Genomic DNA, 23735 nt, shown 5'->3' on the forward strand with positions numbered 1-23735 from the left:
TGTTACTGCCATGGAATACAACTCAGCAATGAACGAGGAATGACATCTGCTGTACTCAACAATCGATAAAGTCAGAGACGTTGTGCAAAGATGAAGAGGTGTGCAGGCAACAGTGTGTGCACTATGATCCCATTTCCATGACATTCTAGAAGAGGCAAAGGTAAAGTGAAAGGAGTCTGGACAGTGACTGTTAACAAATAAAACAGAGGACAATGGCAATGATTTTAATGGTTCTGCGTGACTGACTGGGTAGTCACTAAGTCCAGGCAATGGGACAACAGCAGCATGATGTGGAGTTCCCTTGTTGGTCCAATCTGGTGGATGAAAATGTCGAGGCACCGTCAAAGTTCAGATATAGCAGACGTTAAACCAACCGTGATCACCGAAACAGTAATTAGTGAAGGTTTACTGTGCACAAAAAGCTTTACCGTTCAGGAACTGGGAGCACTCCAACGGAATATGGAAGGAGGCTCAGAGGTGCTACACTGTTAGAAAGCAACTTATCTCATGAGGGGGCAGTGGCTGTTTTGTCCTTCGCAGTGACAGGTTATAACATTAGAGTTTTCCTCGTGATAGGGAATTGGTTAAAATGGTTACCTCCCATCAATTTTGGTGAACAGTTTTAGGCTTTGTTTATGATTTTCAGAGGCATAAACAAGAAGTGGCCCAAGGTGAGTTTCACTTGTTTTGCAAAATAAGCTAAATGAGCTCTTCCTTGTATGACTAAACGGGTTTGTCTGCCTAGGGAAGTTTCAAGTGTGATCTCCATTTGTGTCTGATTTTTACTAATTCTCCGCTTTTGGTCATGCTCTCAGTCTAACGGTACTCTCGGGTACCAGCATTGATGCAGTCAGGCAGAAGAATCACACATATTCGCTGGTGTCCACTAGCTGGGTCGTCAGGGCGGAGGGTGCTGTAGTCACCGTTATCATCATTTCTGCGGTGACTGTTAAGGTCTTCCAGTTGTCCAATCCTGATGGATACCATTTGTCTTTTGAGTGGCTGCCGACAGGCACTTAAAATCCTTGAGAGTATAGAAAGGCACTAGAGAGGTTACTTCGGTGACTCTAAAGGGAACAATAGCCAAGGATTGAAAAAGTCCTCGGAGCAGAGATTCCCAGGAGCCAAGATTAAACCAGCAAAACAGGTCTAGGCAAGGGGGAGTCGCCTATCTGATAAAATTTTTTATCTGGTCTTTAAGATCCTGCAGATTTTGAGTAACACAGAAACAACATTTTTCACCAGTTACAGCAAAAGAGGCTCCTTGTCGGGCTTCCCTATTTTGGAGCAGGACCGAAGAGAAACCACTGGCCTGGGTTTCCTTCTGCTCAGAAACGGGGTGAGTGGCCTGGGTGGGGTTTCCTTCCCTTCTCCTGACCTCCTGCCGCCAGGTGGCCTGGGGAAAGCAGTGCTCTCTGGCCTCCAGGCCGGTGCAAATTTCAAGACAAAGTAAAAGGGGAGCCGCCGTGCCGCGTGAGACAGAGGAGGTTGCCATGACTCGGATTCGAACCGAGGTTGCTGCGGCCACAACGCAGAGTACTAACCACTATACGATCACGGCGCGCCACGGTCCCCGCGGCGGCAAGAATTCTTGCTCTTACGATGTTGACGTAAAATCATTCCAATTACTGCGCTGTACCTGGACAAATGTCGATATTCATAGTCTTCTCTCATGCCCGCTCTCCGTGTTCCACTCCCTTCCTCTCAATTCTGGTACATGATGATCAAACCAAACCAAACCAAAACCCAATTCTCATCTCCCCAAATCCGGCACGTGCCTCTGCACAGGCCTCCTGGGAAGTCAAGCTGTCCTCGTGCCCACCTCGCCGGCTTCTTTCCCGCGTCTTCGCGTTTGCCCCTTTGGACCAACCCTCCGCAGCCCCTGGTTCCGGCTCGGCCCCAACGACCGCGGCCGAACGGAGGGCGGGCGGCGCGCGCGGAGCGAGTGGGGAGTCGTCACGGAGCCAAACCTGGCCTTCATCTTCCCTCGGGGACCCCTCGGCTCAGGTCCGGGGACGTTTCCGGGGCGCTGGCATCTGCGGCGGGGACACTCGGCTGCCCTTCTGCCTTCGGAATCGCCCGACGCTCGGCTTTTCCACGGGAAGAACGCGCTGAATCGACTCCACGTCTGCGGTTGTCCTAGGCTTTGGAGCCGGCGTCGCTGTCCTGCGAAAGGCGAGTGACTCCGCCTGGCGCGGATGCGGTGTTTGATTTCTATGAGGTGAGAGAGAAATTTTGCACGTGTGTCCCTGTGGCGCAATCGGTTAGCGCGTTCGGCTGTTAACCGAAAGGTTGGTGGTTCGAGCCCACCCGGGGACGCCGTTCTTCCGCTTCTTTTAGAAAGTAAAGGCTTCATGGTTCTTTCTGCTCTGCACATCCTCTCCCATAAAGGTCGAAAAAGGTTCCTCCACTACTACCCTTCTGTCCCCCGTGTCGTGTTCACAACACGAGGACATAAGGTGCGATCGGAAGAGATCCCTGGAAATCCTCGAAAGAGTACGGCTGTCTTCGTTAGTTTATGAATTCCTTTTCACGATGGACTTTCTTCCGTCCCTATTTGCACGTACTAGTATTTATTTAACCCTTTCCATATACTTCTGAAATTAAGTTGGTTCTACGATTTCACGGTTACAAATAATGCTGCAGTCATCCTTCTTGTACGGTATCTTTGGCCCCTTGTACAAGGTCTTCTTAGAGGGAAGAGTCCTGGAGAAGCAGTTGCTCGATCACATAGTGCTGACATGGTTCGTATATGCTTCCAGTTCCGCTCCTTTGCTGGCTTATTAGGTCTCACTCTTTCTTTTCTTATTTTAGCGACTGCTTGAGGCTTTATAACAGACTTCTGTAACTTACCACAGTCTGCCTTCAAGCGATGCCACACCTCTTCGCATTTCTTCCCTGCCGGCCATTGTGCTATTGTCATCATGCATCTTACTTTGCATGTGTCCTAAACCCACAATCCACCGTTATTACTTTAGAAAAATCGGTCCCATGTTTCTAAAGAGACTTAAATAATAAGAAAAATCTTACGTGTTTTCCCAGGCAGATACCTTTTCTGTTGTCCTTCGCCCCTTTGTGTACCTCCAGATTTCCATCTGGTGTCAGTGGACTCCTTTAACATTCCTTATAGTGTGGGTCAGCGGGTGATGAATTCTTTCAGCATTTGTATGTCTGTAGATGTCATTATTCACTTTCATTTTTGAAAGACATTTCTTGGGGAGGAGGCATAGAATTCCATGCTCTTTAAAGATGTTGCTCCACTGTCTTCTCACTGCTCCTGATGAGAAATCTGACATAGTCTTTATTTTTGTTTTATGTATGTACTGTGTCTTTCCCCTCTGACTGCTTTGAAGATATTGTTCTATTTCAATGGAGTCATGCTCAGTTTAATTACGATGTGGCTAAGTGTGGTTTGCTTCGTGTTTCTTGCACTCATAGTGTTCATTTGGCTCTTTGGAAATTTTTCTGTCAGTGTTTCTTCAAAAATTGTTCCTTCTCTTCTGGTCTTTCCAGGGACTCCAACTTACTCCTATATTGGGCCTTTTAAACATACCTCACCAGTCAGTGATGCTATGTTCATTAAAAAACATTTTTTGTATGTAGTTTCATTTTAGGATGCCGTCAGTCGTTCATGGCTTTACGTTCCCCGATCCTTTTTTATTCTTTTTTTTAAAATTCCCCCTGCAATGCCTAATCTGCTATTAATTCTATCTGGTGAATTACATAATATCAGATGTTATCATTTCCATGTCTACAGTTTGATTCTGGCCATTTGTATGTGTTCTACATTTCTACTTAACTCTTGGGACATATGCGACACAGTCATGATAACTGTCTTAACGTCCTCTCTGCTAATTTTAACATCAGGTCAGTTGTGGCTCAGTTTTGATTGATTAGTCTCCTCCTCACACCTCAAGTTTTCCTGCCTCTTTGCATGCCTGGCATTCTTTGATTGGATGCCAGACATTGTCAGAGTTTCCCTTCTTGGGCACTGGCTATTATGGTATTCCTCTAAATCTTCTTGAGTTTTGTTCTGGGGTACAGTTAAGCGACTTGTAAACAGTTGGATCCCTTTGGATCTTGCTTTCATGATTTTGGGGGTCAGTCATTCTAGGGCTCATTATTCCCTCTACTGAAACAAGAGTTTCCTGAATGTCCTTCCCAATGACCCACGAATTATGAGTAGTCCAAGTCCAGTCTGGCTGGGGGAAGCAAGTACAATTCCTGTCCTGTGTGAGCACCAGGCACTCTTCCATGATCTTTTTAATAGTTTCTTTCCTTGGCCTCAGGCCGTTTCTTCAGAAGCATACCCCAATCATTACTCTGCGGAGTGCTCCAGGGAGACACTTTCATAACCCTGGATTCTCTGTCTATCTCTCTTATCACTGGATCTTTGTTCTGTGAACTCTCGCTTCCTTGCTGTCCTACCAACACTCAGCTTCATCTCCACCATCCAAGGAGTTGGCCTCAGATGCCCCTCCTGGTGCCCACCCAGCCTGGAAACTCTCTGAAAGCAGTAAGCTGGGCCAGTGGCAGGCCTCACCTTGTTTGTGTCTCATCTCTCAGGGGTTGCTGTCCTTTGCTGCCTGGTTTACAGTGTCTGGAAAACTGGTATTTCATGTCTTTTATCTTTTTCATTTCTTGGGGATAGTGGTTTGGGCGGCGGTGAGATTTCAGGCAGGAGGTAAATCTGATTTCTATCACTCCGCCTTTGCCAGAAGCTGAAGGCATTCTTTATGTGTTCCTAGCTTGACTTAAATAGGAGGTGGGCTGATTTGTATCCCAATGTATTTTTCTAACGCAGAGTAAGAGCCTTTTCTTCATACTCTTGCCATCACAACAAAGTTTCTGCATCGCTAACTGACACGTCACAAGCAGAGTGCTGCCCTCCTGACTCACGTAAACCAGAGGTACAGTAGAAGGACGATGTGGGCACTGCCCAGAGATACCCTATTGCATACATTCAGCACCTAAACTACCAAGATGTTTAGAAGGTCTTCCAACAACTGTAATTGTTTCCGGTGGTGACCTACTTACTGGGGTCCATAGTAGACTGGCGAGAATGACCCCAGATATCTTCCTGCCAAGCAGCTTATGGACTGGAGGGGGGAGAAGCCTCTGGTCCCAGACATTTCTTCCTCTTCCCTTATCTTCTGAATTGTATTTTTGCTTTCGTTGGATGCACACAATCTAATGACTGGCCTCCCTGCTATATCACCAGCATGCATGAACATGACCGTGACTGTCTCTATATGATTCCTGGACAGTGTTGGGCTATTTGTACAAAAATTATCCTATTTGAGACAAACTGTTGGAACCACAGGATATTGCTCCTGGTAATGCATCTTGTGCAGACCTGGCTTCTTAGTGTTTTTGCCTTCCCTTCCCTTCCCATGGTTGTTCTCTTGAATCTCATGAGCAGAAAACCGAGCTCTTCAGCTTTTACATGCTAAATCTGATAGGACATTTTCTCCCCACCCCCCTTGCTCTCACTCACTCTCTGTCTTGGTGTGCCTGTGTCTCTCTGTCTCTCTCTGTCCCTCATACTCTAGGCTGCCCCCAATCTTACCCACTGTCTTCTGCTGTTCAGCGTGTCAGGACCTTGCATTAGAATGCCTTCAATCGCCAAGCACTTAATTCGGTGCTTATGAGGTGCCAGGCCCCTTTCCAGGAGAGATGTTGAATTGTGAACAAACCCAAAGTCCCTGTGCCACTGCACCTGCACCTGAGGCATCCAAAAGGGGCAGCCCAGTGGGAACACAGTCAGGCTCGTCCACCTGCCAGAGCCTAAGGGCAGGAGCAGTGAGTGAAACACGGGAAGCATAGGAAGGAATGGGAAAATGGATGACTTCATTTCTAGCAGGCAGGTGACCAAGAACCGGGAATTTTAAAAATAATAATAGTAAACAAACACCTCAGGAACACAGCAGGTCTCCAGTGACAGCTCCTTACTTCCTGGAGCACTTATGCCATGGGTTTTACTCTTCCTCAGGGGACATGATGGCTGCGTTCACCATCATCCCCTAAAGATGCCCACAACTCCTCCTAACCTGTGAAACTTTGACCACTCTGCAGTCTATAAAAATATGCGGCTGCATTATACTGAGTTGGACAGTGTTTTGTTTTTCCTGTCTTAATTAGATATTCTCCAGGCAAAGATTATATAGTAATTAACTCAATTTAATATCAGCCAGAGAACTTAAAGGGAACAATAGATCTTAAAATGGCAACTCGAACCGAATCCTAATAGAGAAGTGCATTTTAGAATCATATATTGGGTGACGCCTAAAACGGTTTACCCCCAAATTGTATCTGACATAATTAATTCACTATGATTTTACAGAATTCTGCGACATAATCTTTATTTAAAAGATATTCTAGGGCAAATGTATTTTACTGGAACACATAGTCCTAAATTTTACAAACTTCAATAGCTATTGGAATTAAACTTTGCTTATTGGATCAGTAAAACCAGAAGAGGAAATTTAGGCTGTTCAGTGTCATGAGCATTTTGAAGAGAAAATAAATCCAAGACGTGTACACACTAGAATACTGTGCCAGCAATGCTTTCCACATCATTAGAAAATCCGGAAGACAACATAAAGTAGTGTTTAGACAGAAGTTCTTAAACTCTTGTGATGCATACAAAATTGTCTACCCATGCAGACAATTCTGGGAAGCTCTTGAGAACTTTCCCCCTCCCTTTAACGCAGTTCCCACCTGCTCCCTTCATCCTCCCACCACACGGAAGATCCTTCACCTTTCTGCCCCCTGCAGGGCCCAGGGAGCCGGGCAACAGCCGAGGGGCAGCTGCACTTCCCTGAAGGGCCTTTCCCCAGGTAGGCGGTTCCAGCGCTCAGGCTGACCCAAGACCCCACTGCCCGCCAAGGCAACCGGGAGGAGACCAGAGGGCAGCCGGTCCGGGGCGATTCCTACTAGCACAGAATGTGCCTGGCCTGCACTTGGGGGACAGCCGAATCAAACACCGCCTGAAGCTTCTCTACAAGCCTGGAGAGAACGGATTCCAGGTTACTCCAAAGGGGTCGCAGTTCGTATATATGGAGAGAGAGTGAGAAAGCAAATGTGGGAAAATGTTAACTCTGCGCGGTTAGGTCCAGAATATACGTTTGTATTTCAAGTGTTCTGTATGTTTCAAATGTCTTAATGAGTTTTTGGAACTCAAATCGCAGGATGTCTTTGAATGAAAACTGTGAAACCATCAGGTTTCTGAGATGAAGGAGGAAAAGAGAGTCGGATTCTTCTTCCACGAAAGGAGGTTTCCCTGAGCGGGAATCGAACCCGGCCGCGGCGGTGAAAGCGCCGAATCCTAGGCACTAGACCACCAGGGAGCCGCGCAGGAGACAGATTCTCAAATTTGGCCTCTCCACTTGAAAATTGTGACAGTAAAGGTTGAATTTCTGAGAAGGGCCGAGCAGAAAAGAAGGCGATTCCCAGCGCCCCTTAGGCTGAACGCGGTAGTGCGCGGCGCCCAAGTCGCTGCCCCGCTGCCCATCACCCTTCAGCTCTCCCGACCTGGGCGACTCTGGACTCTGAGGTCAGGCCACAAGGTAACTGGCTGGGTTTCATCCTAGTCTAACTTTAGCTCTACGTGCGGCCGACGCAAGGACATGCTCTCTTTCTGAACCTCAGTTTCCTTTTAAATTAGGGGCCCATTTGGGCTCTCAGCGGGTGATGAGCGGATCCGTCTACTTCGTGATCTGTGACCCTGCTCTGGGGGCTCCCCTGATAACTGCACGTTACCGGCTCCTTTGCCTCCCCGACCCGCTCAGTTCGTGGAGCGTGACATTCTTCATCTACGTGTCTTTTGGTCGAGCACCCGGGGCGGCGTCGTGTTCGTGCTCTTTTGGCCTGTCACGCAACGTGCTCCGCGCGTGTGCTGAGGTGTGGGAAAGCCAAGGGTGCTTCGCAGGAGTGAACTCCTTGGTTTTCAGACATGATAGGTGTCAGCGTGTAGAGGAGATTTAGGCGCCTGCTTCGGAGGTGAGGGGATTTCCGGATGTAAAAATGAGCCGAAGTCAGCCTTGTCCTTTGCGCACTTGGGTCAGCCGGCTGTGGCCTCGACTCCGCAGTGACTCAGAGCGGAGAAAGGAGGGCTGGCTCCTGGCGCTGAGCAGGCTCTCAGGCAGCAACGGAACTCCTGGCCTGTCCCTTGGGGATGGAAAATGCAGCTGCGCCCGCTGCCTCAGCCCCTGCCTTTCGGCCGTTTTGCTTTTTTGAAAGGGAAGGTACAAGTTTCAGAAAGGAAGAACATTTGTTTCCGCCCGGTTTTGAACCGGGGACCTTTCGCGTGTGAGGCGAACGTGATAACCGTTACACTACGGAAACGGTGCTGAGAGCTATCAGCTGCATCCATGAAAACCATAGATCCTGCCACCAGTATCACGATCACCAACGTTTTAAAGCGAACAATAAACCGGGAAGCACCAGCGACCCCTCAAGCGAAAAGACTTAACTCCTGAGAGGCCCTCGCTTAACTTCGGGATCCCGCATCCAACGCAGTGTCTCCAGTTCCACAAGTAAGCACCGGAGAGCAGGAGTCGCCCCCGCTGACTCCCCAGCTCCTGGAATTTCCACTGGTTCTTTAAAATAGATTCCCTACCGGGCTTCCTTGGTGGTGCAGTGGTTGCGAGTCCGCCTGCTGATGTAGGCGATACGGGTTCATGCCCCGGTCCGGGAAGAGCCCATGAGCCATGGCCGCTGAGCCTGCGCGTCCGGAACCTGTGCTCCGCAACGGGAGAGGCCACAGCAGTGAGAGACCCGCGTACCGCAAAAAAAAAAAAGATTCTCTACCGTTGGTGAAAAAGACTGATCCTGTCATCTATTTTCTGAACAGTTAAAACATATCGCTTTAGGTTCCTACCTGTTCACTTCAATATCTCAATCATCTGTTGAGTCATCTTCCACCTTTCCTTGCTTCTGTTCCTTTATAATCCTAGAATATTGTGACTGAAGGATGAACCTGTTGTGTGAAAAATGATAGAGTCATGATGTTATCTTTCTCTGAAGATTGTGCACCCTCTCCCCCAGCAGGCAGCAGAGGGGAAGATCACCTCAATCCAGTCCTTGACTGAGCTGATTTGCAGGGAAGTCTCAGCCCAGGGCTAGTTTTCTCACAGTGCCATGCTCTAGACGGCTAGGGCTCCCACCTGAGACCCTGAGGTGTTTCCTTGGGTCCTGCCCCTTGAGGAATTCTGAACTTCCATTTTTATCTCCTTCGTACCACGATACTGGTGGAAATTCCACTCTCTTTCAGCCACACTCTGCTTGCCCTCATAGCGTCATACATGCGCATGGCTTAATTTGCAAATGTCTTAAGGGGAAATCCTGAAGAAAGCATCCAACACACTCATCAAGCCACTCCAGGATATTGGCTCCTTAAGTCTGAATACGTGGACAGCCCACATTACTTTCTTTCTTCTTCTTCTTCTCATCTCCCTTCCCTTCTTCCTGCCCCATCTTCTCCTCCTCCCTTTCCCCCTCCCCTCCCCTCCTCCACCCCTCCTTTCTTCCTTGCCCTCCTCCTCCTCCTTTTATTTGATTGCCAGATTTCTGACACTACTTAAGAGTGTTGCTGTTGTCCCTGACCCTCAGCAGCTGCTCTGTCCCCAGCTTCCCAGTCGCTTGTGCCTTGCCGAGAACTGGCAAATGCGCTAAGAGGAAAAGGTAGAGAATCAGTTTCATTCCAATAAGCTTCTCTCTCTCTCTCTCTCTCTCTCTCTCTCCCGCTGATCCTGGGGGTCCTAGGTGCATAGGTATTTCTCCAACGACCTCAAACAGAATTTCTTTAAGCCAGCCTTTATTTGGTTGTTTTCAGGGTCAGTGCTGCTTTGCTACAAGCACTGCACTATAACCGAGAGAGGAAATCTTCTACAACTTCCAGATAAATTATATTTCCCTCCTTTATTTCTTACAAACAAAACAAACAAACAAAAGCAACCAAAAAGACTGGGTCACTGGTACACACTTGAACTTTTCTTATAATACTTAACTGACTGTATATTGAAATTTCTTGCCGGAAGCATGTGCAAAATATTGTCTACCGTGAGCTGAACAATCATCATGCCTGTCCAAGGTCCAAGAAACTGATGAAGTTGGATCCAGTCCCCCATTGCAGTTAGATCACCACTTAGATCAACATCAAAACCAAACACTTTTCCAGATTCAGGTCACTAATATGAGGCAGAAGAGATCAGTTAAACCATTAAACACTAATTTATCTGGGGAATGTTGAAAGTCAGCAGTGGTACAGTTAGAAGTGGAAATAATACCAGATTTCTCGGAGCTTCACTGTGTGACCAGCACTGTTCCTCGGGGCTTTACTGTGCAAGAACTTATTAAGTCCACATAACAACCCATCTGGGTTGCCATCAAGTGCTGCCCATCTGGGGAGGCGGAGGGGCTGCTTATTCGTTGGCCGCCTGGCCAAGGTTGTCTGCATTGGCGCCAACTGCTCAGGGGAACTCGACTCACCTTCACCAGCGCCGGCACGACCCGGTCCCTGCGGACGACGACCTCATCTTCAGGGTGCGTTTAGATGAGGAATTCGCATAGGATTTCTTCTTTTCCCTTAATCTGTTTCCACCTCTCCCTCTGTCTCTTCAAGACCGTTTTTGGGTCCTGAGTAGACAGGACTTAAAGGAGAGGCTGCCCTTCTACTACCTGTGTCTTCCTGCCCGGAGGTTACTGCCCGCGAAGGAGAACGAGAGGAGCCGGAAGGGCAGCGGGTGCCCGAGAACCACAAAGTCGCCGTGTGCGCCCGCGCGCACCGCGCCCCTGCGTCTCGCGGGCCGCTGGCCAATGAACCCACGCCGCCCGAAGCTTCTCCTCCGATGCCACGCGAGGTGCGGGGCTCCCGACCCGGCGAGAGGGGCCCCGCGGAGGCGGCCCGGCCCTGCCCCCGGCCCTCGAGGACAGGCCCGGAAGAGGCCGATTTGGACCGGCGGAGCCAAGAAAAGTCTCAAGCGCGGCCCGGCCCCACGCTCCCGAGGTTAAAGGTCTCAAACCCTGAACCCTGGGCTGACCGAGCGTCGCGAGTTGAATCGATCTCCACGCCTTTCTCAGGAGAGTCGAGGACCAAAATCAGACCAAGAAAAATATGTGTGGATCAAAGTGCTCAATTAATCAAAGAAAAAATACGATTTTCTGACAAATTGGAAGTGTGGTGTGAGAGAAAGACCGGCGTAAAAGAGATGTGTGTTTGGCCTGAGCATACGGGTCATCAACTAAGGCGGGAAAGCTGCAATTGTCGCAGGTTTTAGGGGAAAGACCCGGAGTTTCGTTCAGAGCCCTGGGGCCTTCCTAGAAAGCCTTTCCACCCAGGCCGTCCCCGTTCCCACATCCGTCGTCCTTTATGATACTGGAGATGCTGGGTCTCACTCTGGGAGCCTCCCGTCCCCCGCCTCCTTTTTTGGAAGACAAAATTCCAAAGGTTTGCACCACTGGAATGTTTGCTTTTCAGCTATCAGCCAAGGTCCTGAAAGCATCTGGACCACACTAATCAAAGGAGTAACTGACCAACAGCAGTCCTCTGATGTGCCTGAACTTCTGACTTCTGAATTCATTCAACTCAGTTCTCTGGCAGCTGGGATGGAGGCCCCTGAAGATCCCTCTAGGGAAACTCGCTAGAGGAACGTTATGGAACTTAGGCTTGGGGAATTCTTAGTAGTCAAGTCTCAGAGGTGTCATTGGAGCACCCTGACCTTTGTACAGGCACAGCTTTGGATTCCAGACCCCAGGTGGGAACTTGTAGCCTTGAGGAGGAACAGGATCCTAGTTGCAGTTCTGGTCCAGTTGGTTCTTTCCACACCACGCTCCCAAACCACAGGGGCTCTCAGTGTAGTTGGGAGCTGTGGTGTCCCCAAGTCCAGATATGGTGGTTGCAGAACGTGAACTATTGGGAGTGTTATGAGCTTGCACCCAACCTTGAATTTAGAACATCCGTAGTTCAATGGCAGTATCTGCGGTTTCATGTGCAGTACCCAGTGTTGACTCCTGGCCAAGGTATGTGTTTGCCATTCACTCTGCCACAGTTTATTTTCTGCCTCTGCAGAGCATGTGTGGGAATCTTCATTGTGCATGCAAGATTAGAAGAGTCACCCTTTTTACTACCTCTGCTGGACTGTTTATTGCACAGGTAAGTCTGTTCCATGCAGAGACCTAGCAGCCAGGAGCAATGATGCTGTCAACTGAAGAAACTGTGGAGAACCCAGCCGTGATTTTGGAATAAAAGATATTCAAGAGTTTGTCTAAACAGTAGCTTGGCAGCCTTGGGGGCCAGGTTGTGATCCTGGAGGGATTAGTGCTTGGCCTGAGGTGAAACAACCGCTGCTCCAGGTTGTCTATTCCATGGGAAGTCGGTTCTGGGGTGTTTCTGTAGTGTAGAACATTTGGAACTAATCTCCTTGGCATATTCACCTACACCTCTGGCTGATCTAGACAAAGCATCCTCAGGTCACTGTTTAACCCTGATTTGCAAGCTGGCCCTTGGGCTGGTCACCAGTAGCTTCTCAATGTGCTGTAGGGATGAAGGAAGTGAACCTCCAGGAAGGAGAGTAGCCCTGGGGTGGGACATATCCATCCAAAAGTGGCTGAGATGTTAGAGGCCATGGCCTCAGGGGTGCACAGAAGGGCAAGGCTTGAATGTACTAATCTATTTATTGCTGACAGGAAGCTAGAGGAGGGTACTGGGCTTTCCAGGTGAGTGGTGTTCAGAGTCTAGATGTATCAGGAGCCTGTGGCTTCCAAGCACACCAGGAGCCTGTGCTCAGCACCCAGCCCTCAACAGTGTCATTGGCTCCAGAGGGCCATACACACGTGAGAGAAGAGAAGAGGCTGAACAAAGCCCTGGCAGTTGTGTCCCCGAATTTCGACAGATGCAGTAACCTGAAAGAAGACAAGGGTGGTCAGAGGCAGTGGGAATCCGTCTGAATCTGTACAGCACGCATTCTAAATGCATTTTTAAAGTTGTCAGTGAATGTATGTAGGTAGCAGTAATTATGAAGCTGTAGGACTGAGGAATTTGTTTCTTTGCCTGTGGCTCCCCCAACCTTCAAAGCCAGCAAAGCCTCACTGAATCCCTCACAAGCTTGGACTCTCTCCAACTCCCTAGTTCTGACCTCTTGACCCAGATTTAAAGGGTTCCTGTGATTAGATCAGTCCACCTGGATAATCTCCCCATTTTAAGGTCAACTGTATTACCTCTGCAAAGTGCCTTTTGCCATGTAATGTAATATAATTCTGCAAATAATGGCCATAAAGAAGCTGGAGTGGCTATACTAACACCAGACAAAATACATAGGAGACTTTACAACAATAAAATGTCACCAGAGATAAAGAGGGATATTTTATAACAATAAAAGGATTAATCCATCAGGATGATGTAATAGATTTAAACACAGTGCATCTAACAGCATCCCACAATACATGAAGAAGAAACTGACGGAATCAAAGGGAGAAACAGACAATTCAACAATAATTATTGGAGACTTCAATACCACACTTTCAGCAGTGGATAGAACAACCAGGCAGAAGAGCAGAAGGAGACAGAAGATTTAAATAATATGACCTAACAGACACCTATAGACACTTCACCCAACAAGAGCAGAATAGAATTTCTCTCAAGTGCACTGAGAACATTCTCCAGGAGACTAGACACTAAGACATAAAATAAGCTAAAATACATTTACAGGGATTGAAGTCATATACAATTTGGGACATCTCACACACCAACACTACAGGCTAGAAGCAGGGTGGCGAGCGGGTTGGGTAGTCTGTCCTCCTTCCTTCACTTTGTCATGAATGTTCAGTAGAACTTATGGAGGTGGCCGTGGTCCCACATGTGTAGGCCATCAGCCTGGAAAAGCTAGGCAGCTGACGAGAAGAGATATTTCAGGGGAGTTGCCCTAGTCTCAGGCTCACAAAACCAGGGACGAATTGATACCTAGGAAGTAAGCAGAGGTCAGGAGATCACTTTCTGTCCTGCCTGTCTGTGCCCCTCTTTAAAACCTCAGCTTCTATGTCACTAGATCCCACTGCTCAGGAGTGCTGTGGTCACCACCAACAACCATAGACCCATGATCTTGATGTTTACTGTGCTCTGGCTGAGAATACAACCACAGGTCAATAGCTTTGGGTCAACACAAACTATCAGTCAGAGTTCTATGAAAACTGCTCTGGGCATAAGGAACAGCATTCATTTCCAAGTCATCCCAAATTAGGTGGCCACTGCATGTTTTCAAAGAAACATAAAAGTATTTCAGTGACTTTGACAAGTTGGAAAGAAACCCTGTGGCGCTAGGACGACATTTACAAGTGACAAGCACGACATCTTATATACAGATTAAAACACAAAGCAACCTACAGGAGAAGAGGAGGGCGGGACTGGAGGCAGGGAGGTCAAACCTGATTTCAAGTTTAATGAGAAGCCACCATGCTTCCCTAGTGAGTGAAAAGAAGCCACCATAACACTGGTCTCCAGCAAGAAGGTAAATAAGACACAATCTGGCTGGTAATCCTTATAAATTAATTATGCACACACGGAGCACAGTATTATACTCAGGATTTTTTCCCACAATATTAAAATGGTGTGGAGAAAACTAGAGAATCAAAGAAGAGCACCAAGACTATCTAAAAGTTTTCAATTTTTCTTTTTCTTTTTTTGAAATTTTAAAATTTGTGTAAGGGTTGACAGGTAGTATTCATTTATAATTTAAATTTTTTTCATATTTATTTTATCCCTTTTCCTTTTTAAAGTTTCTTTTTCTCTCCTTTTTCTTTGATTAAATTTTCCAGAACGTTGCCAATTTTACTGTATTTCATTATTTTTTTCTCAAAAGAACCAGATTTTAAAGTGTATTTCATTCTACTGCTTTTCTCTTTACTGACTCCTTCTTTTTATTAGAGCTTTCAGATATAATTTACATATACCAAAAAGTCACCATTTTACAGTATGTAGTTAAGTGATTTTTAGTATATTCACAACATTTTGCAACCATTCGATTCATCATTTAAAATTTTTTTGCTTTATTATTTTCTTTTCTCTGCTTTCTTTGAAGTTGCACATTTTTGTTCCTTTCCTTGCTAGTTAGGCTAATACTTCATTTTTATTCCTTTAAAAATAATAATATAATTTCGACTGTGTATTTACCCCCTTAATATAACTAAAAGTTTTCAATTTTTCTGTAAGAAAAGTGTCTTCATGACAGTCCTTAAGACAATGAAAGAATTTGGGAAAATCTCGATTCCTTGGTGTTTTCTATGCTTGCAAGAATAAACAGTACAAAATAGTATTAAATTTTTGAAAGAGACAGACCTGTGGTTTCAGTACAAGATACTGAGAGTAGCTGCTGAGCGGGTGTCCGCATCAGGGGTGACCTTCAGAACAGACCCGGTGGCCTTGAGTCTCAGTGTGGCCTAGGCAACTAGAAGACAGGGGCTCCCAAGGTTCCATGACAGCGCCACCTTCCATTTCTGTTACTGTGACGCCGCTTGGTTACCTGCACACTGGGTCCTCCCTCGGGCACTCTTGTCAGAGCCTGACCTCTGAGCTTTGGCATCTTGTGCCTTATTTTTGTGGTTAAGGATTCTCGGTTGTGGAATGCTGACAAAGTCTGGCCTGAACTAAGTAATGAATTACATCTGCATTCTTTGCACCTGTTTAAATACATTTTTTCACTTAATGAAACCTTATTGAGGTATAATTTACATACTATAAAACTCACCCAATATAATTGTATGCTTCAGTGATTTTAGTAATTTACCAGGCAGTGGGGCCATCACCAGAATCCATCACTTGTTTTTAATTTATTATTTGTTTGGGTTTCTTCTCCCCAGGTTTTGGCTCTACTTCTTCCACCATAAGCTTCAGCATGGCAGTATCTCTCACCACTTTCTCTGGTCAGAGAAGTGAAATGAGCATCCTGGAAACCAACCAGTATCTGCGCTCCCAGCTGGAAAAAAGCAAACAGGACTTTCAAGACCTCACAGAGAAATTCCTCATGTCCCAAGCTACTGCCTACTCCCTGGCCAAACAGCTGCAGAAATACAGTAAGTCCTATGGGTTCACAGTCACCAAAGTGATACGTGATTGTCCATCTTCCCTCTAAGCACCTAAACACCCTCCAGACCTTCTTTTCTCTTCTTCATCCAATCAAATCAAATAAATCTCATCCTTACTATACTCCTAGAATGGTGGAAGTGGGTAGTTTACCCTCATTTTGCAGAGGATGGAAACACTGAGGCACAAAGGAGTAAAGTTTGCAGTGGGAGTGTATGGAGGAATAGAGGCTGAGATCTCGGTTCAGGCACTAAACTTTCTTTTCTCTGCCAGGAATACGTGTCAGATCCTTGTTGGCTTAAACATGTCAGGATTTAATTCAAACTTTTATGAGCACCCATTTGCAAAGCACAGTTCTAGCTGCACTCAGGGAGAAAGAAGTGATAGGAGACCCCACCTACCTTAAAGGAGTTTAAAGCTCTCTGTTCCCAAGTGAACCACAGATATCTGGAGATGAGAACATCAGTAACAGAGAGTGGAGGATGGAGCTGTAGTGACTGAGGAACAGGGGAGCGAGGGCACGAGAGGGACAGGGATATAAGGGGAGGATTCTTACTGACCCTGAAATTGAGTTTGCTTTCAAATTTCTACCATTATTCTTCAATAAACCAATGGGGGATAAAATTTGCTATCCAACTTACTGACATGGGCCGAAAAGTAGAAATTAAAGCCTACTTGTCAACGAAGTGAAAAGGCAAGCTTTGGAGTGTGGGAATGTTAGTTTTGTTGTTGTTGTTGTTGCTTTTTGGGTACGCGGGCCTCTCACTGTTGTGGCCTCTCCCGTTGCTCCGGACGCGCAGGCTCAGCGTCCATGGCTCACGGGCCCAGCCGCTCCGCGGCATGTGGGATCTTCCCGGACCGGGGCACGAACCCGTGTCCCCTGCATCGGCAGGCGGACTCTCAACCACTGCGCCACCAGGGAAGCCTTGAATGTTAGGTTTTTTAGTATCAGTTATTATAATAATAACACAGCTTTTTTTGAAACTGCAGAAGAAGAAAGATATTGTCCAACATCTTCGTGTAAAGGTAACACAGTGCAGTGATTAAGAGCATGTACCCTGGCACCAGACTTCCTGGATTTAAACCCAAGTTGTTTATCTTCTCTCTGCCTCAATTTCCACATCTGTAATGGTAATAGGACTAGTGTCTACCTCCTCAGGTAGTGGTGATGATTACAGGATGATAATTCTCTAAAATCTACTAGAACAGGGCCTCGGCAAACACTGTGTATTAGTTCTGCCTCCAGACTAACACACAGCACCGTTAGCTTTTGAGCATGTGTCTTTCAGACTTTTCCCCTTCATACACATTTTTACAGAGTTTGTCTCCAGATAAACTTTAAAATCTTTGAGGGACTTCCCTGGTGGCGCAGTGGTTAAGAACAGGTTCGAGCGCTCGTCCAGGAAGATCCCACATGCTGCGGAGCAACTAAGCCCGTGTGTCACAACTACTGAGCCCGCCGGCCTAGAGCCCATGTTCCGCAATGAGAGAAGCCACCGCAATGAGAAGCCCGCACAATGAAGCGTAGCCCCCGCTCACTACAACTAGAGAAACCCCGCACACAGTGACGAAGACCCAACACAGCCAAAAATAAATGAATAAATAAAAAATTTTTTAAATCTTTGAAATATTGGGGGATTACGGAAACTCTCAGTGTGGGACAACTGTCAGCCCTACAGTCCTTGGAGCCTTCCCCCAAACACGGGAAATTCCTACTCCATGCCCCAGGTTAATATTCTACTTAAGAGGCTGCAAGGCTTGGTAAAGCTTTGGAGTCAGAACTCAGGGTATGTGAATTCTGACTTTGCTTCATTCCAGTTGAATCATCTTGAGAAAGTTATTGTACCTGCCTGTGAGCTTCTCTTTCCTCAGCTCTAACATGGGGAGGCTGAGGAATCAGATGTGGAAATCCCTGCGTAGAGCCTGCTACCGAGGTTACATCAGTCCCCGGGATGGACCTTGCCTCCTCCCTTGAAGAGAGTGACCCAGCAGCCTGTCCAGCTTTCCCCTGAGGCAGCGTCTCTGTTTCCCCAGAGTGTGAAGAGTACAAAGACCTCATTGAATCTGTGCTGGAGGAGGAAGTGCTGTTTGAGGAGGGGGAGCTGGCAGAGAAGATGAGACCGGCTGCAAGGCTTGGGTAAGGAGGAAGCTGTGTGGGAAAGTGTGTGAAGTGGGGAAGCCCAGGCTGATAGAATAAAGAGCAAATCTGTGCAAGGAGAAGGGCAGAAATGTACACGGCAGGCCCAGAACTAGACAAAGACAGCCTGCGGGGCTGTGGGAACTGGATGGTGGACTAGTTAGGCCTCTGGATTCTCCCTCAAATACTGTATGAATCAAATGGAGACACATGCCTGGGTTGGAATACTAGCAATGTGGCTTCTAGCTGTGTGACCTTGGGCAAATGTACTTAACTTTCCAGCATCTCAGTTACCTCAGCTACCTCATCTGTAAAATGGAAATACGAACAGTGTCTACCTCAGAGAGTTATGAAGATTAAATGCATGATTACCAGTGGTTAGAACCCTCTGTCACACATGTGAAGCTCTCAACAAATATTTGCTGTAATTATTATACTTGTTCTTACTTTTTATAAGTGTGGTGATTGTCATCTTTTTTTAATATTAGATTTGGTATTTTTTAAATTAATTAATTAATTAATTAATTTTTGCGGTATGCGGGCCTCTCACTGTTGTGGGCTATCCCGTTGCGGAGCACAGGCTCCAGACGCGCAGGCTCAGCGGCCATGGCTCACGGGCCCAGCTGCTCTGCGGCTCGTGGGATCCTCCCAGACCGGGTCATGAACCCGTGTCCCCTGCATCGGCAGGCGGACTCACAACCACTGCGCCACCAGGGAAGCCCTAGATTTGGTTTTTATTAGTTATGTAGTCCCGACTTAAGGAATCCATGCTGGCAAAGGAGTCCTGACCCCTGAGAGGGGCTTCTTGATGGTGGCTGCCCCAGGTTATGCAGCCTCAGGGCTGGGCCTCTGTAAGACTAGGCCCCTGGGGGGTGGCAGCCTGGGGACTGCGAGGACCTCTGCTCTTGACAGGCCCGGGGCTTGGCCATGGCTGGCAAGAAGACACTCCTAATTTCCAGTTTTCCGAAGTACCTTTCATGATAATAATGTTTCTCCTCCCCAACTTTGATATTTTTTTTCTAAGTATCAGACAATGTGGAGTGTTAACTGGGAGGGGCATTGAGTAGATAGATAATTGAGCAGCTGTTGCCTACAAAATGAATTATTAATTTGCAAGGACCAGCATTGCCCATCCTTAGAGAGTTTCAAACATAGGGTAGATTGTGGCATTTAAGACGTCTTTTAACCTTGGTTAAAATGAAATCTGAGAAGCTCAATTGTGTAAGACCCACTAAAGCAGAGATATTTGATTGAAGGAGGCCTAGGTCTGGAGCCCTGTTTCTCCCTGGTCTCTGCCTTTACCTCCTCTGACACTTTATAGGAACTCTAAGGAATAGAGTTTGAAAGACAATCTGTAGAAGATCACTTAGTGGTGAGGAGATTCAGGCATCAGATGGGGTAGATGACAATGTCTAGTCTAGCATTAGGATTACGTGGTTCTAAGTATTAACTGATTGCCTACTTGGGTGTATACACGCTACTGTGTACTGTTAAGTTGGGTAATACGGCCCTGTCTCCAGCCTCACAGAGCTCACATTCTAGATTGGAATCTATGAGAAATATTTGTGCAATAATTAGAAAACTGTGAAATCCCGCATAGAGTAATGCAATTGTTACTCAGAATTTTAATTGTTACTCTTAAGTGCCTCCTTACTAATTATGGCTTATCTTCTTGTCATTCAAAGGAATGCTCTTCATCTTGACCCTCTCACTGATTTTTCTTTTCATCCTTTCAATTAGTATCAGATGTACCTGTCCAATACTTCTGTACCTGACTTCCGCCCACACACACTTTCTGCATAATGCTTGATGTTGCATATGACTTTGAAATGGATGTGGACTGAAGTGAGGAACTGAAAGGGCTTCTTTTTAAAGCAAAATTAATAAAAAAGAAAGAGACAAACCCAATGTTATTTTACTCATTCCCTCTGTCACAGGCAAGGGACACAACCTGTGCAAGAATTCAACATGGGGAATTTCTTACGAGTAATCTAAGAGATATCTCTGCTGAAATTCCCATAACTTATCATTCATGACTTTCACTTTTACTTTTCTTTCCCACTCTAGGAGATATGATCCCCTAATTCAGGCTCAGGCCCGAGAACTGACCCACTTACGACAGAAGCTACAGGAAGGGAAAGGTGTCTGTTATTTTTTCATGCAGCATGCAAAGGACACAGTCAAGTCTTTTGAGAGTCTCCTCAGGAGCACTGACGTTACCTACTACCAGAGACAGAGATTCTGTGAGCTACTGGCCCAAGGAAGCCAGCTGGCAGAGAGACTTGCCAGCAAACTCACCACTGGTAAGTTGGCTTACAGGTGTCTGAGGACCCTTAGCTCCTCCCAAGGCCCTAGCTTCACATAAGACTCCGTGCCTCCACGACTCTAAGTGTGACTTTTTAGCCAGGTGCCCTGCTGTTTTGTGCCAGTCTCAGCCAAAGGATAGTGACGCTGTCAGCTAGATAAAGCTGGGGGTCCTCCCCTGGGCCCGAGGCAAGCCCCCACAGACATTTCCCGTTTTGGAGCCAGTGTTATGGCTGGACCAACCCTTGTGGTTCTTATTATGATTGCAAGATACACCTCAGCAACAACCGTCAGGGAACTTTGAGGAACATGAGGTGTATTCCTCACACTTCCTGGAGGGTACACAGCTCCTTCAGGGCCGCCCAGTGAGGTCAGGGGTAGAGAGGGAGACAGCACAGGCCTGTGGTTCTGTGCATGCAGAGGTCCCCTGGTCCAGTCAGTTGCTTAGAAACAGGTGGTTTCTCCTAAAGTATTTACTCCTCAGTGGCTGCTGCAGGATCTGTGTGAGAGGAATAATGGGACTCACAACCATGGTGCCTCAACCAAGTTGGTGGGGGAAATGAAGGTTACAGCTGAAGAAGTACAGAATACAGCCGGGCAAGTGTCCTGTGTGCTGGGGAACAGGACGCATCATGGGGACGATTCACCACACCAGCAACAGTGTTCATTGTTGCTCAGGAAAGCCTGCCAGGCTACTCCTCTAAAGACACGACCTGAGCCCTCCTGGAATAATTCTTTCAGAGCGTTATGAACAAACATGTAGGTATAAAAAAAAAAATAAAATTCTAAAAAAATAAATAAAGTAAACCCCCCCAAAAACAAACAACAAAAAACAAACATGTAGGGTATTATGGCTCTGTCAGATAGGCCCTTGTATTTGTAAGGCATGAAATGGGACCTGCTCAATTTCCTACTAGCCGTCTCTATTTTTGGTTCACAGGAAATCATCATGATAGGAAGGATGAAGACAGACAGGAGCCACTAGCACCCAGGTAACTCTGAATGATGAAAGGGCTGATAATGGAATGGTGAAATCTAGAGAGGATTCCAGAAGCAAGAGACCCAGAGACCAAAGGTCCCAGATCCAGGAGAAACCAGAAACTGCTGATTGTACCTATTTCATTCGTTCATCATACAATGATACGTCCTATTAATCCATGTTTTCTGTTCTCTTTGCAGTTCTTGTATTAGTTACCATTTCTTAGTAATTCCTCAAGCTAAGTTAACTAAGTCATTCTGACCTAAAGGTAAACCAGCCAGAGATCCCTGGTTTCTATTTTCTAAAAACCTGCATGGTTAAAAGCTAAAGTGAGATGCCTATCTGGTTTCTGCACAGTTTCCTGAGATATGTTGGCAGATGTTTCATAGCCAGAAATATCTTGAAAAATAAAGTCAATCATATCAAACATTTAGAGAGAGAGAGAAAGAGGTCTAAAAGCTGCAAGAGCCCTAGGAGGTTACATTGCCTCAGCAGCCATTATTCAATGGACTCCTTCATATACTATTACATAAAATTTGTCCACAGCATTTTAAAGCCAATATTACAGGTCTCTGTGTGTTCGATGTGTCAGAGTGTATTTTAGAGAAGTCGTTGAGTCTACTTCCTCATCCGCGTTATGAAGTCAGTACACTGAACACTTGCTGCTCTCTCTCCTACCCCAACTCCAGGCACACTATAACCCCAGTCAGAAGTGGATTGTTATGCTTTCTCTCTCTGAGAGGATGGCCCCTTTGGTTTCTGGTGCCTCTTCCATGAGCTTCAGATCAGGACCAGCTGGGAGGCTGTGGTTCCAGGTTGCCTTAGTTTAATCTCCTGTCTCGCCTGCCCTCCACCCTCCCTCCTCTCCATTCCCCACCCAGGCTCAGCAGGGGGCTCCAGGAGGAAGAAGTGAATGAAGTCCTGGAGGACTCACTGGATGAAAGGTATCTGACTCATTCCAGTCTCCACGACTCCCACCAGCCTCCCAGCAGCAATGCCTTTGTGTGTGATGTGCAGGAGGCGACCTCTGCTGTGGATGTAGCCAGTGAGTACTCCCAATTAAAGAGAATAACCCCCAACAACCAGAAGACTAAATAATAAAGCTCCGGTAGCTTTTACATGCTCACCACCTCTGTCTACGCTGATTGAGATCATCTCTGCAGGCAGTCCCTAAAAACTAACCTTGAAAAAGTGATTAGGCTGAACACAGTTCTGGGTCCAAGGTTTAAGTACAAAAACTTACTCACTCCTTGGTGAGTCTGGTCATTTGCATTGTTCCTGGTCCACTCCTCACCTCCGTCCCTCTGTCCCCCACTGGCATATGCAAGCTGAGGAACCCCAGGCAAACCAGAGTGCAGAGAGTGAAGGGATCATGGCAAACTCTCTGCCACCTTTCAACACATGCACGGAATCTGTCTAATAAACTTCCTTCTTTAAGATGAAGCATCTTAGCTTTTCTGAATTATTCTTGCTATTTATAGTTCCGGAACAGTGTCCCTTAGGCTTTTCTAGCTGTCCAAGAATATTGGCAGTCTTGCCCATATTTGGGGCCCACTTATCATGGTTCCTGAGTTCAAGCACCAGTGTCCATCTCCCCTCGGGTGGCTCGTCTCCCCATAAGGTTCCATCTTAGTACTAGAATATCGGTGGTGTCCCTAAGGCCAAGGCTCTGATCTTGGCAACACTTGGGTAAATGGCCAGGGTTCCCATTCTTTGTGCAACACAAGATTTGGTGGGGTTATTTTTGTTTGTTTGTGGGTTTAGTCTCAGTGCAGTATTCTAATCTAAACCAACAACTAGCATATCTACTAGAGAAATGGCTGAATCTAGCAGCAATGCCACTAGCATGCCCCTTTCCAAAAAACCAACCCAAACTAGCCAGTGAAGCTCCTCCATGAGTAAGAGCCCCTGGGTTAACAGACTCCTTGGTGTGTGTGTGCACACTAAGACCTCAACTTTCATCTCCTTTCCTCTACTTGAATGACTTTCCTTTGGGGACAAAAGTTTGGATTGTTAGAGGACAATACGTTTTATATTCTCTTCTAGGCATGAAACTATCTTAATTTGCTCACTGTTAACTGAGTTTTTCATAGCAATATAAACCACATCAGGTTTTGTCTTTTTGCCAGAGATGGGTATAAGTACGTGTCTTTTGTTACTCAGTCCACTCCCTTACAAAGGTATCTTCACTCCTGCTTCCCATTTCACCCTGTGGTGCAGAGGGAGGTCTTTGCCATCTC

At 46.7% G+C, this 23735-nt stretch overlaps 1 protein-coding gene and 3 non-coding genes across 4 annotated transcripts; 2 read left to right on the top strand and 2 right to left on the bottom strand.

Moving 5' to 3' along the window:
* Nucleotides 1–1489: 1489 nt before the first annotated feature.
* On the bottom strand, nucleotides 1490–1561 carry TRNAH-GUG (transfer RNA histidin (anticodon GUG)). The gene has a single exon. It is a non-coding gene; the product is annotated as a tRNA-His (tRNA).
* Nucleotides 1562–2245: 684 nt separating this feature from the next.
* Nucleotides 2246–2319, top strand: TRNAN-GUU (transfer RNA asparagine (anticodon GUU)). Its single transcript has one exon. It is a non-coding gene; the product is annotated as a tRNA-Asn (tRNA).
* A 5954-nt stretch (nucleotides 2320–8273) lies between these two features.
* On the bottom strand, nucleotides 8274–8346 carry TRNAV-CAC (transfer RNA valine (anticodon CAC)). The gene has a single exon. It is a non-coding gene; the product is annotated as a tRNA-Val (tRNA).
* A 7541-nt stretch (nucleotides 8347–15887) lies between these two features.
* LOC137211260 (neuroblastoma breakpoint family member 6-like protein) lies at nucleotides 15888–22325 on the top strand. The gene is made up of 5 exons (XM_067713550.1): nucleotides 15888–16065; nucleotides 18110–18212; nucleotides 20280–20515; nucleotides 21457–21508; nucleotides 22280–22325. The coding sequence occupies exons 1-5, from the start codon at nucleotides 15888–15890 to the stop codon at nucleotides 22323–22325; spliced, it is 615 nt and encodes a 204-aa protein (XP_067569651.1).
* Nucleotides 22326–23735: the final 1410 nt, after the last annotated feature.

The sequence above is a fragment of the Pseudorca crassidens genome, chromosome 2 (assembly GCF_039906515.1).
Source record: "Pseudorca crassidens isolate mPseCra1 chromosome 2, mPseCra1.hap1, whole genome shotgun sequence".
Classification (NCBI taxonomy): Eukaryota; Metazoa; Chordata; class Mammalia; order Artiodactyla; family Delphinidae; genus Pseudorca; species Pseudorca crassidens.

Coding starts and splice junctions, on each gene's coding strand:
- LOC137211260 (XM_067713550.1), top strand. CDS start 15,888: ATGGCAGTATCTCTCACCACTTTCTCTGGTCAGAGAAGTGAAATGAGC. Junction 16,066..18,109: donor CAAACAGCTGCAGAAATACA/GTAAGTCCTATG, acceptor CTGTTTCCCCAG/AGTGTGAAGAGTACAAAGAC. Junction 21,509..22,279: donor CAGGAGCCACTAGCACCCAG/GTAACTCTGAAT, acceptor CATGAGCTTCAG/ATCAGGACCAGCTGGGAGGC.